This window comes from Ochlerotatus camptorhynchus, unplaced genomic scaffold (genome assembly GCF_037179485.1).
Source record: "Ochlerotatus camptorhynchus isolate MF236.1 unplaced genomic scaffold, CSIRO-AGI_Acam_v1.1 ptg000276l, whole genome shotgun sequence".
In the NCBI taxonomy this organism is placed as follows: domain Eukaryota; kingdom Metazoa; phylum Arthropoda; class Insecta; order Diptera; family Culicidae; genus Ochlerotatus; species Ochlerotatus camptorhynchus.
Genome location: NW_027040765.1, coordinates 644,584 through 662,436, shown reverse-complemented (window position 1 = coordinate 662,436; position 17,853 = coordinate 644,584). Strand labels below are relative to the sequence as shown.

At 45.4% G+C, this 17,853-nt stretch overlaps 1 protein-coding gene across 2 annotated transcripts in view; it reads right to left on the bottom strand.

Moving 5' to 3' along the window:
- LOC135706227 (probable ATP-dependent RNA helicase CG8611) overlaps positions 1–17,085 on the bottom strand; it is a 180,209-nt gene extending 163,124 nt beyond the window's left edge. For both annotated transcript variants that reach the window (XM_065227793.1, XM_065227792.1), the window contains exons 1-2: positions 16,933–17,085; positions 14,944–16,870 (exon numbers count right to left, since the gene is read on the bottom strand). In XM_065227793.1, coding sequence (XP_065083865.1) covers positions 14,944–16,870; positions 16,933–16,986 — 1,981 coding nt within the window. In that variant the 5' untranslated portion in view covers positions 16,987–17,085. The remainder of the gene's footprint in view (positions 1–14,943; positions 16,871–16,932) is intronic.
- Between the last annotated feature and the right edge of the window lie 768 nt (positions 17,086–17,853).

The window sequence follows — 17,853 nt, the reverse complement described above, 5'->3', positions numbered from 1 at the left end:
AAAATCATCTGATAATAGTTATAAGGCTTGAGTGAGGCAATAATAATTCGATGCCAGGATGATGATATGGTTCAGTGTGTGCTTCCATAGTGACCACATCAGCCTCCCTTGGTGATGCCTGCTTCGTTATGTATGCAACCATTTCACTCACAAGTAAAAGCCTGGTTGTTCAGTTCTAACGTCGTGGGGCACGGAAATACTTTCCAACGATCTGTAAGCTCACCAAAATTGGTTAGATGAAGCAAAGGAGCCGAAAGAAGGAAACCCATTCATAAGTTCCTAATAATCACTCAAATACCTTAAAATAATTTGTGGATGACCCCTTATGGCACACGACATCTGACAAAATCCAGACTCAGTGGAGCTTAGCGGGCAGACAACGGTTGGTCATTACATATAATGGTTAGTTGCGAATTCGAAATCACCAATCTCGGACCAGCAACGGGAGCTGTCAGGGTGCAAACATCGAGTGTTGATTAGTTTGTAAATGAATGCTACTGGCGCCTCTACGCTGGTGTAGATACACCGCAAACACAAAAACAACATAAGTAAGCACGACGGTACCTTAATTCACACCAATTCAAATCACTTTTTTTTCCATCACCCTTCAACAGATAATCGAATCCATGGCGAATCGTTTTCCTCTATTTCCATTGCAATCAAATTAGCCCCTTATTTTCGGTCCAATCACCGGGGACCCATATGGCAACAATATCTCTTTCTTTCGAGGACTCCTGCTGCTTTCCATTGACTCGAGCAACATACACAAGCAATACAATCTGGTTAACTCGAACAACAGTCGTCCCTCTGTGTGATTCACGACTAATTTAACCATCAGTGCAGACACGAGCCGCACAGCGTAATTCGATATTTAAATAGCTTTTGGACTCGCGCCTCCGATGTTGCTTTGATCCTTCCATAGACTCAGGAGATCCCATTATCGTTCGCTAATATGACTGCAGAAATGACCAGAAGCAAAATTCGCACCTCTTCGATTGTTTTCGGTGAAAGCCTCATGCCCGAAGGCGCCCAATTATTGCCCGAAACCATTGTTGTTGCCGGTGCCCTAATCGACAAATTCCAAACACACACCAAAAAAAAACTAAAATAATACAGTAGGCCGCGGGCAGCATAGTGGCAAAACGATTGAATGAATTATTATTTTGTTTGACGATAATTTTCCTATGGCTATTTCTCGCTTTGGCACTTTTCTCACAGCGGGCGGGACCCCGAGATTCGGCATCTCTCGAACGCGGAGTCGGCAGCAATTATTCCCCCTCCGGAATTTTTATCCATCGGAAAATTCCAAACCGACAACGACGACGATGGTGACGATAGAACACACAAATAGCTCCTATAACGATATAATAGTAATAATAGTAATAATAATAATAATAATAACAGTGGCAATAAATTCGAGACTAGAACATGCACCCTCTACCAGATAGATACGCTTCGCGACTCAATGAGCTCGGATTTTATATTGTGTAGTGAGTTGTTTCTGGTGAATTTAATTACGGTTAAAAACACACGTATATACATAACCTGGTAGCACTCGACTTCCCCGGCAGCATTTTGGGACTTTTCAGTGTGACGGATTTGCTCTAATTGGACCGGCAGCGGTGCTCGAATTTACGACCGTCTTGAAATTTTTTTCTAAAAACACGCAATCTCCAATTTCCGGAACTGGCTGTTCGCTTACTGGCGACACACATCAAGTTCGGTTTTCAGCTTTGTTTATTTGGTAGATCTTGAGATTTTCGCGAATGGAACGTTTTACAGTGAGCGTTCCGAATCGTGTTCACCGCTTGGCTCACCGGCTCCGGAGGACGGGGACCGAGAGCAGACAATCCTAATTGAAATAAATTCACAATATTTCATATATCCCTGGCTCTAATATACCGCAAAATGATACAGAAACGGGTGTGCGATTGTCGAGTGATGTGTACCTACGTACAAGCGAGTGAATAATAGAGAATGGAACATGCCACCCCGTTGTTCTGTTGTTGTTGGTTTTGTCGCCACCGTGCGTCAACGGAATATTGTACTTCATACGCATTGGTAGACGGCATATCTCTTCCAATTAGTTATAAGGGAGGGAATTAAATTAAGAGTATAATGCATAAAACCAATTGTAATTCCCACACGGCAGTGGGAGACTCTCAGGATAAGGAGATACACCCGTCAATGGATGCGACGGTGATGGGTGGATAATTGGTTGTATGTTTTGGAGAAAGGTATCCTCTGGATGGTTGTGATTTGGTTTGCAGAACGTTATCAATGTTTCTTCATTGTTTTTGAATCGATTAGCCTCTAAGATTAAAGAACCGTTGCCTTTCGAATTTGGTTGTTGATTTTTTTTACAAATTGATCATACTGATGTTTGTGAAATTCATTGTCTAGAAGTCAGAAGTAATGTTGGCCCGCTTGCACAATTCTTCTTCTAGGCTGTTAACTCGCAACTGAAACATTGCATTATGTGGCAAGCACTCAAAATGCTTCTATAGGCCTGATTGGGAATCGGTCATCAAACCGCCATGGGTTGTTTGGCCATGTTTTGTAAAATGAGTATTCCTTAAACTAAGCCCCATGGGCATGCTTGGCATGCACAGTTGTACACAGTTGTTAATAACTTTTCACTCAGTTGTTGAACTTTAGTTTTCTTTAAAATAATTCATAGATTAGGACCATAGTTTACTGCAGACATGCAAAGGGTAGGTAAATTTTATCATTTGAATCAACACCAATGAATTTTTACACTTAAAGTCCGAGATGTGCAGCGAGCATTTATCACTTCATTTTTGCAACGCAAAATCAAATACAGTTTATGACCAAAAATTAAAATCTTCTTTTTTACGTATCTTTAAGAAGCTTAAACTCTATTCTATCGACTGCTTCAAACAGAACTATGTTTCGTCAACTCTGTGCAAAGTTATTAGCAAATGAGCAGCTCGCGAGCAAAACTGTATATGCCAAGCATGCCCATGGGTTTATTTGTCTGGATTCCAGGCGATTTTAAATTAAATGATTTGCCATATTTTGACGTAGAACTACGTCTTTGTCGACGATACGGGGTGCAAATCAAAAAAATATGTATGGTGGCAAGCACTCAAAATGCTTGCATAGTGTTAGGTTTTGAACGCTTGTAACTTGGTCATTTATAAATTAAATTAAAATCCAAATACGCCAATCGATAGGATATTACATTACAAATCTGCTGAAATAAATACTTTTCCAATTTCCCATAACAAAACTTTAAAAAAAATGTACTAATGATAATTTTATCACTGTTTTCATGAAATAAACGTTCTCCCCAAATCCAGTTATCATAATCGAGTACTATTTGGTTGCACATCGTTCTGCTTGAACCTAAAAAGATATAAAACAGCGCTGCTGTCGTGCCTGTGCTCAATCTCATCCTCATCGATCATCTGCCTCTGCGAAGCGCGCCGAGTACATCGAGATCCGGAAGAAAGCATCGACGAGAAACCCAAGAAGGTGCCGGAAATGAATGATCAGAACTTTCCACCGGTTCCACGACGACCGATTCCAGTGCTGCCAACGCTACCACTCAATCAACGATTGGCTGCTGCTCGTATCGCTGCTACTGCTTCTCAAGCTCTAACTGCCGGAGCCCCTGCAAACTCAGGTCAACAGACGACTGCTGCTCCACAGCCGCAGGTTCTCCCCACAGCCCCTGGGCTGAACTGGCGTCAGGATGGACCGTCCCTACCGCAGCCAGAAATCAACGATGGTTTGTGGTTCACCGCAGCGGAACTAATGATCATCTTTCTCAAGAAGGACGACATTGCCAACACCATCAAGAACAAATCCGACCAGCTCCAAGCTGTGGCTACCCCTTCATGCTCAGTTATGGACCGTGAGGTCATCAAAATCGCAAACTGGAACGCTTGCTCGCTCAACAACAAAATTAACGAGTTCGTTGACTTCCTCAACGAACTTAGCATCGACATCGAAATCATCACCGAAACTCACCTGAAACCGGAGATGAACGTATTTATTCCTGGATTATGGCTCATGAGGCTGGGTCGGACAAGCTCTGAGGGTGGTGGAGTGGTCATCGCTTCCAGGAACAACATCTGCTGCCGGCTGCTACCGAGTTTCCATCTGAAAATGGTTGAAGCATTGGGAGTGGCAGTCTTCACACCCGTCGACCCCGTCACCAGCATTGCGGCCTACTGCGCGAAACAAGCAAATGCCAGGGATGAATCCACGGCAGACCTGTGGAGGGATATTGTCAAGATAGCACGACGCCGTAGAAATTTCATCATCGCTGGCGACCTGAACGCCAAACATCAAGCTTGGAGCAACCAAAGGCGGAATCAAAATGGCACCATCCTGGCGCCGGACACTTCCACCCGGCTAAGTCGATTCGGCGTGCACTTCATCATCGACATCTTCTTCAGAAACATGGGAGACAACATCTCGCAACCTGTGACCCACCAGGAGCTGAGTTCGGACCACTATCCAGTGGTGGCCGAAGTGGGCTCATCCGTCAACCGATTCCAAGCTTCCAGACGCAACGATCATCGTGTCAGCTGGGATCAGTTCCAACACTGTGTCGACTCCACTGTCTACTACGGTGTCCTTCCGGAGACGCCCGAAGACGTTGACCGGTGCATTATATCGAGGAGGCGATATCCTGGGCCAGTTTCCAGACAGGTGAGCAATACTCTGAACCTTGACAGATCTACCAAAGACCTTATAAGACTCCGTAACACCATCCAAAGGCAGTACCAACGCTCTGGTCTGCCTGTCCTTAAGACCCACTGTAATCGCCTAACAAAAACCATCCAAGCCAGGATGGTGGACCTCAGAAATCAGGACTTTGCTAACAGGATCCGTTCTCTCCCAGATTGTGGAAAGCCCTATTGGAAACTAACCAAAATTCTTAAAAATAAGCCATAACCCATTCCACCACTGACCCCACTGAATGCCACTATCTATCGACATAATTTTACACTTTAATCTCTTAATCTCGGACAAAACATCATCAGCCCTCACGAAGCTGAGGTTGCCAAAAACGCAACCAACCTCCATCAGATTCCCAATGTTTTTTTTTTTTTTCCGAGGAATTCGAGATTACGGCTGACGAACTGTTGGCCTATATCAAATCATCTAAAAAAAATGAAGGCCCCAAATTTCGACAACATCTTTAATCTGGAACTCAAACACTTGAGTTCCAGATTCTACAACCATCTGGCACTGATTTTTAATCTTTGCCTTCGACTTGGCTTCCCCTCGTGCTGGAAGTCAGCTAAAGTCATACCCATCCGGAAACCTGGGAAGGATCCGACCTCTCCTTCAAGGTATCGACCAATCAGCCTTCTCTCAGGGCTATCCAAGCTGTTCGAAAGGGCAGTTTACAGCCAGCTTCTAACATCTGCCGAAGAAAACAACTTGTTAATCCAAGAACAGTTTGGTTTTCGGAAAGGCCGTTCGACCGTCCACCAGCTGACTCAAGTAACAAACACTCTCAGACGGTACAAGTCTGTTTCGAAAACATCAGCCATGGCGTTGTTGGACGTTGAAAACGCGTTCGACAATGTCTGGCATGATGGCCTGGTGTTCAAATTGCAGCACTACGGTCTTCCAATCTTCCTAGTGAAGATAATTAACAACTATCTATCGAACAGGACGTTCCGAGTCTCTCTGAATGGCATCACATCGGATGCTTTCAACATCGGTGCCGGGGTTCCACAAGGAAGCATCCTTGGCCCCATTTTATTCAACATGTTCACCTCCGATATGCCGGCTCTCTCTGATGGTGGATCGTTGTCTCTGTTCGCAGATGACACATCCATCGTCTACAAGGGTAGGGTCATCGGAGCTCTGACTGCCAAACTTCAGAGAGGCCTGGACGTCCTGTCTGAATATTTCAACAGCTGGAAGATCCATATCAAGCCGGCAAAGACCCAGGTCATCATCTTTCCACACTCAAAATCTCCCAGACTTGTTTTGTAGCAATGGTCGAAAGAGGTAATCTACCTCGGCTTAACACTAGACAGCAAGCTGATTTTCAGGGAACACGTAGGCAAAACGAAAACCAAGTGTAACATCTTGATAAGATCTCTGTATCCACTCATCAACAGGAAGTCTATCCTGCCCCTGAAAAAAAAGCTTGCTGTCGACAAACAAATCATCCTTCTTATAATAGAATACGGGATGCCGATCTGAGAGAGTTGCGCAAAAAGCCACCATCTCAAATTACAATCCGATGTCCGATGGATAGTTGTTTATTATCTTCACTAGGAAGATTGGAAGACCGTACTGCTGCAATTGGAAGTGTGATGTGTGTTGATGTGCTGATAAAATTCATTTCTTCTACACTCAACTTAGCTGAAAATGAAGACAACCTTAACAGATCGACCAACTACCTGCATGAATTTGAATTTTGACATAACAGCATTCTCTTGATCAAGGCAACCTCTGACTATCGAATTCAACATTAAACATTGTTTTTCTTCATTCATGGCTGCATGTTCATTATCGCCTCTGTTTTGTCAATATTAATATTCGTCTTCATCTTGGTGGGGATGATTTTGAGGATCAAACTACAAAATGATTATTTTAATTGGGGTTGGATAATCAAGCACTGGTGAATATCAACAAACGCGTATTCTTTGATGTACAATGAACTCATTTGTTCATTTCGCTCATACGTAACAGCAAAGATTTTCGAAACAAACGCAATTCATCTACACTGAGTTGAAGCGCTATAAGGGGTAAATCACTGAGCACATTGTGCCCAAAATAGATTCGGCACAGCTTGCCCAAATCCATCGGCACAATCTCGTAGGCATTGGATTATTGTAAATAAAATGGGAGCACTGCCGGACAACTGACATTGAAGTTTTCTTCACAGCATTACGTGCTGTTTGACTGTATATTTAGGAACATCCTCTAATTGAATATACTAAAGGAACTCAGAACAGCAGTGCACTTCTCGGTTCACTCATATAATTAAATTCGAATTCTAGCGTGGGCTCGAGCGAAGGAGGCAGTTAATCAGACCCCATTAATACCCATAATTCATAAGAATGCTGAAACTCAAACAAAACAAACTACAGAAGACATATTCATCATGCCCTATATTGGGTCTGCAACAGTGTTCCCCACCGGTTCCAACTCTTTCCGGCCGCTGATTTTCGCATCTTTACGTTGCTTTTCACATTACAAAAGGGTAGGTTTCTGGTCTGCCTTTGAGGGCATTATAAAACCTTAATACACAGGAATTTTATTATCCTATGAACACAAGACAAATTTCGCACACCCGCCACTTTCCGCGTCATCCTCATTCGGCTGGCAAACGAATACTTGAGGGCGAACACGAAATTATTGCGACACCGAAAATGTCATGCCAATTTTCTTATAATGTTTAGAATCAAACCAAAACTTTAGGGTAGTTTTATACATATATTTACTTCAAAAATCAAAAGAAAAGTTAATCGATGGAGCCTTGAGTGTAAAATTGAACGCATTTTCGCCTGATGCCCTCCATCAAAGTCTTTACAGTGTCGTCCGGTGCCAGTTTCTCAGTTTTTTTTTTCCATTTTCTTAACATGTCCTTCTCGTCTTTGACTGTCTTCTTGCTCTTCCGAAGTTCCCGCTTCATTATTGCCCAGTACTGCTCCACCGGGCGCAGCTCCGGACAGTTTGGCGGATTCATGTTCTTTTGAACAAAATGGACAGAATTGGCCTCATACCACTCCAGGACACTTTTAGAATAGTGTCATGATGCCAAATCTGGCCAAAATAGCGGAGCTTCGTCGTGCTGCTGCAAGAACGGCAAAAGGCGGTTCTCGAGGCACTCAGATTTGTAGATCTCGCAATTTACTGTGCCCTTTGTCACGAAAGGCTCACTCCTCAGTCCGAAAGAGCAGATGGCCTGCCAAATGAGATATTTGGAGGCGAACTTCGACATTTTCTTCTCCTTAAATTTGTCGTCCACATCGAACTTGCTCTTGCCGGTGAAAAACTCCAACCCCGGAATTTGCTTAAAATCGGCTTTTATATACGTTTCGTCGTCCATCACACAGCAGCCATATTTTGTCAGCATCTTCTCGTAGAGCTTCCGTGCCCGAGTTTTAGCCGTCGATTGTTGCCGCTCATCGCGGTTTGGGAAGTTCTGTACCTTGTATGTATGTAGTCCAGCTCTCTTCTTTGCATTCTGGACGTAGCTCTGCGACATGCCGATCTTTTTAGCCAAATCACAGCTTGAGACGTTGGGATTTGCTTTAATCATCCGCTTCACCTTTCCCTCCGTCTTTTTGTTCTCCGGTCCCGGTTTTCTTCCAGCTTCTTTGCCGTGGTCCAACGTCAACCGCTTCTGGAACCGCTTCAACACTCTGGAGACGGTTGAATGGTGAATGTTCAACATTTTTCCCAACTGCCGGTGCGACAGGTCAGGAAATTCCAGGTGTTTGGAAAGAATTTGTTCTCTCAACTCGCGTTGGTTCACCTCCATTTTCGTTGAATCGAAAAACACGACTTCGAGTTTGACAGCATGTACACAATACACATCAATGTGCAAAATTTGGTTGATTTTTACCCAATGGTAAAAAAGTTATGCCCTGTTGAATGTGTCGCAATAACTTCGTGTTCGCCCTTTATACCTATTTATCCTTGCGATTTCAAACCAAAACTTTCAAGGTGTCAGAAATACCGGGTTGCCGGGTTGGGTGTTTTACAAACAATCTCAGCTTGCTCCATGACCGGCATAAATCGGCATACCTGTAGCACACTGACAAAAGAGATGACCCAAGATTAGTGTGCGGAGTGACCTACCCCTTGGCTCGGGTACTCTTTGCTTGTGGTAAATGATAAAAACACCAGGCCATCATCACAGGAGTGGAACTTCGGATCAGTAAGTGGCTCCACTTGTCATTTGCGAACACTAGCGCACCTAGCGGTAGAAGGCATCTTCTGCCTGCAGTTAAGATAGACAGAATGCTATAATAGTGTGAATGCACATAGGAAGTCCGTGTGGAACGCTACCACAATACATCGCTTGTTGAGCAGAAAAACGAAACACTTTTTGATTCACCGATTTTTTTGCAGTTTGCACTGTTCTGTGCCATCATGCCAGACATTGTCGAACGCTTTTTCAACGTCCAACAACGTAATGGCAGATGTTTTCGAAACAGACTTGTTCCGTCTGAGAAGGTTTGTTACTCGAGTCAGCTGGTGGACGGTCGAACGACCTTTCCGAAAACCAAACTGTTCCTCGAGTAACAAGTTGTTTTCTTCGGCAGATGTTGGGAGCCGGTGGCATACTGCTCTTTCGAACAGTTTTGATAACCCTGAGAGAAGGGTGATTGGTCGATAACTTGAAGGAAAGGATGGATCCTTTCCAGGTTTCCGGATGGGTATGACTTTAGCTGACTTCCAGCAGCACGATGGGAAGTAGCCAAGTCGAAGGCACAGATTAAAAATCAGTGCCAGATGGTTGTACAATCTTGAACTCAAGTGTTTGAGTTCTACATTGAGGATGTTGTCGAAACCTGGGGCCTTCATGTTTAAGATGATTTGATACAGGCCAACAGTTCGTCAGCCGTAATCTCGGATTCCTCGGAAAAAAAACATTGGGAATCTGATGGAGGTTGGTTGCGTTTTCAGTAACCTCAGCTTCGTGGGGGCTTCCGATGTTTTGCCCGAGATTATGGGAGCTGACAAAGTGTTGACCTATCGCGGCAGCCTTCTCTTCAGGAGTTATCAGATGAACCACTGGGTCGCCGTAACGATCCAGTGGGGTCAGTGGTGGAATGGGTCTTGGCTTATTTTTTAAAGAATTTTGGTTAGTTTCCAAAAGGGCTTAACACAACCTGGGATCATGGCTTGGATAGTTTTTTTTTAGGCGATTACAGTGTGTCTCAAGGACAGGCAGACCAGAGCGTTGATACTGCCTTCGGATGGTGTTACGGAGTCTTATAAGGTCTTTGGCCTGTCAAGTGTGTGACTATGGCATGACCAGACACTCCCGGGTAACTAACTCAGTAGCATGAGACCCCTGAACTGTATCGCAGGGCCGGCAAGTTACTGGGTATTCGGAGGGGCTACGCGGACAAAGTATGAAAAAAACAGGAATATTCACATTTTCTAACATTTATTTCCCTATTCTGTGGCGTGTGGGCGTGGGTTTTCACATATATGTGGCGTGTATGCTAGGGTTTAAAATTTGCACTGTACTCACTGCTGCAGCGGGATCTCCTACGGCGTCGCGACGCCGGCGTTGGCGTTGGTCCGTCGTTGACGGCATCGGCTGATCGTGGCATGGCCACCTTGGTCGAGCCGAGACGGGACTCTCCTTGACAATTAAGGCCACCGGTCTGAGGGAATCGTCCCTGACGGACGATCGAGTATCATTTACTATTAGGCTCGGAAGCCATCTTGACTTCCGAACCGAGCCGTGTAAAACCGTTTTATTTACGGCACGAGGTCCTGAGAATTGTCATAATTCAGGGAAATTTCCGTCAGGATAATAAAAAGTAAATTACCTGATCGGAGGCAGTCCAACATCCCAGAAACCCCACAAGGGGGGAGGGGGGGTTACACTAAATGGCTCTGCACTTTACGATACCGGTCTACACGGACGCCTGATAACTTCTGTCATTTAGAAGGTTTTTTATCTTTTAGAAGATGGCCACTCGCATGCCTTTTGCCGATCATTCTCCATTTTTAGCTTAAGACTACGATTTTCCTCCCTTTCTGTCTGTATCCCGGTAAAAACGCTCAGTAGCAAGAAACCTCTCGAGCTGTGTCTCAAGGTCGGCTTACTACTGGGTAATCTGAAGGGGCTTCGCGATCCTCATATGCAGTACTGTCACCTGACTAAAAGCTATGAAAATTTTAAGTGACACAGTAATCAAAGGGTGTACACTAATTATGTATTAATAAAAGCTATAGCAGGTGTGGATTGGATTTACTGCCGTACTCAACGGAACTATCTACCTACTCTCTTCTAAAGATCATTCTCTAGCTAATAAATTATCACACTAAAGCTTCATGTAAGCATTTCCAACAAACTCTGAGTTCTATTGAATTTTATGGGTGTACAGTGGGTTTTTACTATGGGGGTTTGACGTACCGGTACTGAACTGCTGCCGTTGATTCTGCTCCGCCGGAGACTACTCTGCCGAAGTGCGAGCGCTCGCCGATGATACTACGTACGATGAGCTTGACGTCAGGCGAACCAAGCCTGACAGGGTGGTAATGTTTGAGTTTACTTGCTAGTGGATCGGTCAACAGATCGACTTGACTTGATGGCGATCTGCGGTCTCCTGGCGTCTACCCTCGTTGACAAGAATCACCAGAGTCCAGGCAAGGCCGGAGTGACTTTGCTGAGAAGGGTCCTCTTTTGCATTTAGAGCCGTCTTGGCCCGAGGAATGCGGCGATTTTGGCCTTGCAAGGCCAAAGCGAAATGATGTCCTTTACTGTTAGGATTAATAGCCACTAAGGACCAATAATCCGACTCGTGTGCTTCTTAACCGACTTCAGAGTATTGCTCAACTGTCTGGATACTGGCACGTGTTGTTCCCTGACCCGGGATATCGCCTCCTCGATGGAATGCAGACACCGGTTAACATCTTTGGGCGTCTCCAGAAGGACACAGTAGTTGACAGTGGAGTCGACACAGTGTTGGAACTGTTCCAAGCTGACACGATGATAGTTGCGTCGGTAAGCATGGAATCTGTTGACGGATGAGCACACTTCGGCCACCACCGGATAGTGATCCGAACTCAGCTCCTGGTGGATCACAGGTTGCGAGATGTTGTCTCCCATGTTGCTAACGAAGATGTCGATGATGGAGTGCACGTCCAACCGGCTCAGCCGGGTAGGAGTGTCCGGCGGCAGGATGGTGTAGTGAGCCTCTTGCAAGTCGTCGTTCAGGATGGTGCCGTTTTGATTCCGCCTTTGGTTGCCCCAAGCTTGATGTTTGGCGTTCAGGTTGCCAGCAATGATGAATTTTCTACGGCGTCGTGTTATATTGACAATATCCCTCCTCAGGTCTGCCGCGGATCCATCCCTGGCATTTGCTTGTTTCGAGCAGTAGGCCGCAATAATGGTGACGGGGCCGCCGGGTGTGGAGACTTCCACTCCCAATGCTTCAAACATTTTCAGCTGAAAATGGGTAGCAGCCGGCAGCAGATGTTGTTCCTGGTAGCGATGACCACTCCACCACTCTCAGAGCTTGTCCGATCCAGCCTCACGAGCCGTAATCTAGGTTAAATAGGTTCATCTCCGGTTTCAGGTGAGTTTCGGTGATGATAGCTATGTCGATGCTATGTTCGTTGAGGAAGTCAGTTAGCGCATGAGCAGCAGCCAATCGTTGATTGAGTGGCAGCGGTGGCAACACTGGAATCTGTCATCGTGGAACCGGTGGGAAGTTCTGATCATTCATTTCCGACACCTTCTTGCGGCCGGGCTGGTTTCTCGTCGATGCTTTCTTCCGGATCTCGATGTACTCGGTGCGCTTCGGGCAGACCTTGCTTGTAGCTTTGTGAGCAGCACCGTATTTGGCGCAAATGGGATCGGCTTCATCGAGTCTGTCGCAGTACTTGGTAATTCTTCGTTCCAAGCCCGAACAGCCGACAGTTCGATCATTGGGTGACTCCACGACTGACCAGCTTGTACCGAACCCACACTATGTGGAACAGGACGCGGATGCCCTGGAGGTCCATCAAAGTTGTTGAGTTCTTCTCAAGGTGCACCAGGTATAGCTGGTTGACGGCCTTGTTGTGGTGGGCCATCTTTGGACCGGCTTCAGTCCATTAGCCACTTGCTTTTCCAAGAGGACGCCTGTGTCCATGTCGTATAGTCCTCGCAGGACCACCTTGAACGGCTTAACAGCCTCGTTGTCGTGGGAGAAGTACTCCACCTGTGCTTGGTTCAGTATGGTTTGTACCGCCTTGTAATATTTCAACGCCGAAACTATCACTTTGTATCCTTCCGTGCACAGCTGGATGGTGCACCGGACACCCTGCGTGATGTAGAAGTTTATTTTTTCCCGCAGTCTAGGAGGAAAGCCCTTCACGTAGAAGGGCGGCATTCTGTCCTTCTTCGGCGGTCGTGTTGTTTCCGTCACCGGTTCTGCACCGTCCTTCAGAACGGAGAACCGATTGTTGTCCAGCAGCTTCTTCGCAGCTGTCGAACTGTCACTGTTGTCTTCAGGCCTAGACCGTTTCCCGGGATTGCCGGCATTCACGCCACCGCGCGATTTTTTACCCATGGCTGGGTCAGCGAGAGCGCCTCTATTCAACGCAAGAAAAAACGGAACAACGCAATCGAACGAACGAAGAGAGCGAGAGAAAAAAAACGTATACTGTACTGCTCAACAGTCTGGCAGCTAAAGAACTGATGATTTTACTACTTACTACTGCCTCTGCTCATTACCACTTCGGACGGCGTTGCATTGGGCCCTGCAGCAAGCAGGAGCAAGTCAGTGGTTAATGTTGTGTTTACATCTATGCGGATAGCGTGATTACCTCTCATCCCAGCAGGCCTGGGTTCAATCCCAGTCGGCGCCGCCGGGATGTTCTGAGGCATAACATCTCTGATCACACTTCGGAAGGGAAGTAAAGCCGTTGGTCCCCAGTTCATGAGTTGATGGGTCGATAGGTAGGGTCCAGGTGTGGGAGCTGCCTCCCTGGCGTCGGTAGCATTGGTGCTCAGCACGGAAAACGACGGTGAATATCAAAAGTCACAGTTACGTTATATCGAGGTATACCTGTAATAGCTTATTTTGCAACTGAAGATTATTAGCAGAAGAATTAAGATTTCACCTGAAATCATATGTACAATGCCAACAATGTTTAAAACAAGTTTAATCACACTGTTTCTAATACTGAATATCAAAAGAACATTTTTATCATTCAGCAATTGATCAATGATCAACATGTCACCATGATCGGTAAACGTCTCAATTAGTCATCTTCATTTATAAGAAGGCAAGTCGTATTGCCCCATTATTGTAGTGCATTTTACTAAATAATGCTTGAGATAATTTATTGATTGAATTCCTTTATTTAAGAGATCTCCGGGAGAGATAATTTAAGCAATACATAACATTCACGCTTGCTTTTAATTTTAGCGAGAAAACACTTTGATTTCCTTAACTGATGCATTTTACCCCAGGAATTCCTATTTAGGATTGTGTACTCAGGGGGAAAAGGGTGTCTAAAATCTTGCAAAAACTGTATACATAGATTATGCCCAAATAACAATTTGGGTTTTATGAGATTTCTGTAGACCTGTAGACTTGTAGACTTGTAGAGTGCTTTAAAACCTCGAAGAATATCGAAATTATTTACATTGGAAAATGCGTTAATTCCGAATTTTGACGAAACTCCAGAATATTGTTAATTATAATCATTGAACTGCTAAAAATGCTCCGACAGACAAACAGGTGCACTATTATAGTTGAACAGAACACAGAAAGCTAATTTTATTCCACCCTGATTGCTGAGCAATCCCCATATCGGATGTCCCAAAAATTCAATTTACCACAGAATCCTGTCGACCAGCATTTTACCAACAACGATGGACCATCGTTCGGCACAATGGCGCCCTCGATAATAAGAGCGAATGTAAATGTGCAACTCCATGTCCTCATTCGAACTATCGTTACCTAGTCGAAAACGCTAAGACAACGGGACGAGCTGTGTCGATAAACAATCCCAATTAAATTTAACGATATTCGGATCGTTCGTAGCAGAATCCTGCTGCTGCTGCTGCTGCTACTACTGCTACTGGCCACTCATGCAAAGCCACGCGGGTACGACAGCCTCTCCTAATTAGGAGCAGCACAGTGTGTACCCAGACGCGTAGGCAATTGGGACCAGGAAATGCGTTTACATGTCATAATTAGAACGAATTCGGTTTACGCTTCCCTTATTCGGCTTTGCCGTCGTTAATGCACTTACCTTTACAGGCACTGCTGAAAAGCTCCTTCTCGGCGGCGATCAGCTTTTCGAACCGATGCTGCAGCTCGATGGACGCTTGTTCCTTGTTTTTGTTCTTCCGCCCCGGGGTGCTATTAATCAGCACTCCGATCCGTCCGAAAATGGGATCTACCCGTTCCTCTGCCAGTTTGATTTGCTTGCCAGCTAGGTATTTGATGAATTCGACTTCCGACGGTTCCACAAATAGCAGAGCCTTCCCACTGTGGCCGGCTCGGGCCGTACGTCCCACCCGGTGGACGTAATCCGCGAGGATTTGCGGGGCGTGATATTGTACAACCAAATCGACACTGGGGACGTCTATTCCTCGGGCAATGACATCCGTGCACAGCAGGACGGCTGATTTGGTACTGCGGAACTCTTTGAATACCGAGCTTCGCTCGATTTGGGTCATCTTTCCGTGAAGTTTGAAGAACGATACCTTTGGTAGGAGTATCGCTTCATTGGAGCTGTCTTCCGGTTCCGATTCCGACTCGCTCAAATCATCCTCATCGGAGCCTTTTTCGTCGTCCGAATCTGGTTTCTTCTGCGTCAAAACTTCAACCATCACATCATAATGGAAGTCCACCAGGTCCTGAGTGGCCATAAACACGAGGCATTTCTTAACCTGTCTGTTGAACTCGTAGGCAATCACCCCACTGAGGGTGACGAGCCGTAGCTTCGGTGGAATTACGATGTAGCTTTGATGAACCGTAGCCGGAATGGTTATCCGTTCCTCCATGTTGTCGATGTTGGTGTTATCGAATCGACGTTCCACGGCGATGTCACTCGTGTCCACGTATTCCGGATCTTTAAGGGTCAGCCCTGCCAGTTCTTTGACCGAACGCGTCAATGTCGCCGACAGCAAAACTGTTTGAACGGTGGATTCTCCCTCCGAGCAATTGGCCTTAATCGATTCCACAATCTCCTTGACATCCTTCTCGTATCCCAGCTCCAGCAGACGATCCGCTTCGTCCAGAATCAGATACTTGACCGCGTTCATCTTCATCGATTCGGTATTTTTCAAGTGATCGCAAAATCTCCCCGGAGTCGATATCAAGATGTTCAATCCAGCTCTCAGTCGTCCCTTTTCAGCTTTCCTTTTCTCGCCGCCACTCAAATACCCGGACACGATCCAAGTGTAAGGCTTCAGCAGTTTCAAAAACAGTTCATAGGTCTGCAAAGCGAGCTCCCTAGTGGGCACGATAACTACCGCCAAAATTCCATCCGATCGTGAAACTTTCACGTCCTGTGAGTGCAAACGCTCCACCAGGGGTAAAGCATAGGCCAATGTTTTTCCCGAGCCGGTTTGCGCTCGAATCAGCACATCCTTTCCTTCCAAAATCTTCGGAATCGATAGGTTCTGCACCACGGTAAGGTGCTTGAAGTGGAGCAGATCTATCACATTCTTCTTCGAATGCGGATGGATGTCCAACGAATCGATCGTCGCCTCGCTGAATACCTTTTCCGTGAGTGGGTGAACTTCCGGCAATTCCACCTTGGGCATATCGTTCTTCATGCGGTCGAACATGTTCGATTTTCTGTCCTTCGTGACTTGGTTGAATTTTTCAGTCAGTGAAAAATCTGATCCGGAGTGAGCTTTCTGCTTGTGGCCTGGAGGTTTCTGAGCGAATTTCTCAACTGCTTTAATCGGTTTCTGTGGTGTAGCTTTTTTCTCCACAATCCTTTCCGCCAGTGGAGCAACTTTCTTCTCCACAACCCTTTCCGCCTGCGGTTCTGGAGGCTTCAACGAAAACGGTGCTTTCTTGGGCTCTTGTGCTTTACTGTTGCTCGGTTTCAGTGCAACCGACGTCCTCTTCCTAGCCACGACCGCCTTTACCGGTTGACTGTTGCTAAAAACCATCGAAAACTTTCCTCCACCGCCATCGGTTCCGAAGGATTTCTTCTTTTTCTAAAACGTTGAATTTTATCACATTATCGTTAGAATTTGCGTCCAATTTTCAGTTTCCTTACCTTTTCGACAACTGGTCCATCGTCGGTGATGAAATTACTGAGCATTAGATCCATTGTCGGAGGAAAGGAAGCACTAGTTTTACTACAAAAACGGAAATTACAACGCACTACGAAATGAAAACACGCGACTTCGCACCAACTGAAAACACTACTGCGAACGCAGAGAATCAAAACAAACGCACGTGCGCCCCAGCAAACGAATGCCGGAATGAGTGGAGAAACGTCAAAAATTCCATCGCATGTAACAGCCCCTGCGACTGCGCTTATTGGATACTGCTCGACTGCGGATGCACAGTGGGATAGGAGAAAAATATATACATTATGTAGCGCGTATATATTTTAGGCTGTGTTCCATTTGGTGAATTTTCACCTAAAAATAGAATGACGTTTGAGTAATTTTTAATTTGCACGGCGTGCAAATAAGCAGGGGTAAAATTATAAAGGTTTCAGTTTAAAAACGGTCAGTTTACCGGCGGTTTTCGGTACTCAATTATGAATAACGGTTATTTAGAAAGTTTATCAGTCAGATGTTAGGTTACGACCGAGGTTACGACCTGAGTGGTGCGGAGAAACACGAAATGGTTGTCAAAAAGAATCCAACTGGAGCTGTCAAAAAGAATCCAACGATCTAGAGCTGCTAAAAAAGATACTTTTCTCATACAATCCCCGTCGGCAGAGAAAGTATTGTGGTCAATGTTGAAAATATTGTCATTTCGGCATTTTTTTACTAATATTCTTCAACAAAAAACTTGCTCAAATACTCGGATGTAAACAATGTAACGAACGAACGAACCTGCACGAACTGCTGAAGGAAGAATGCAAACAAACTTTATAAGAGTCATGTGAGTAGTTTAGTTCACTCACAATCGCCAAAAGTGCAGGAACTCAGCGATGAGTAAATTTGCCTCATGTTTTCCCAGG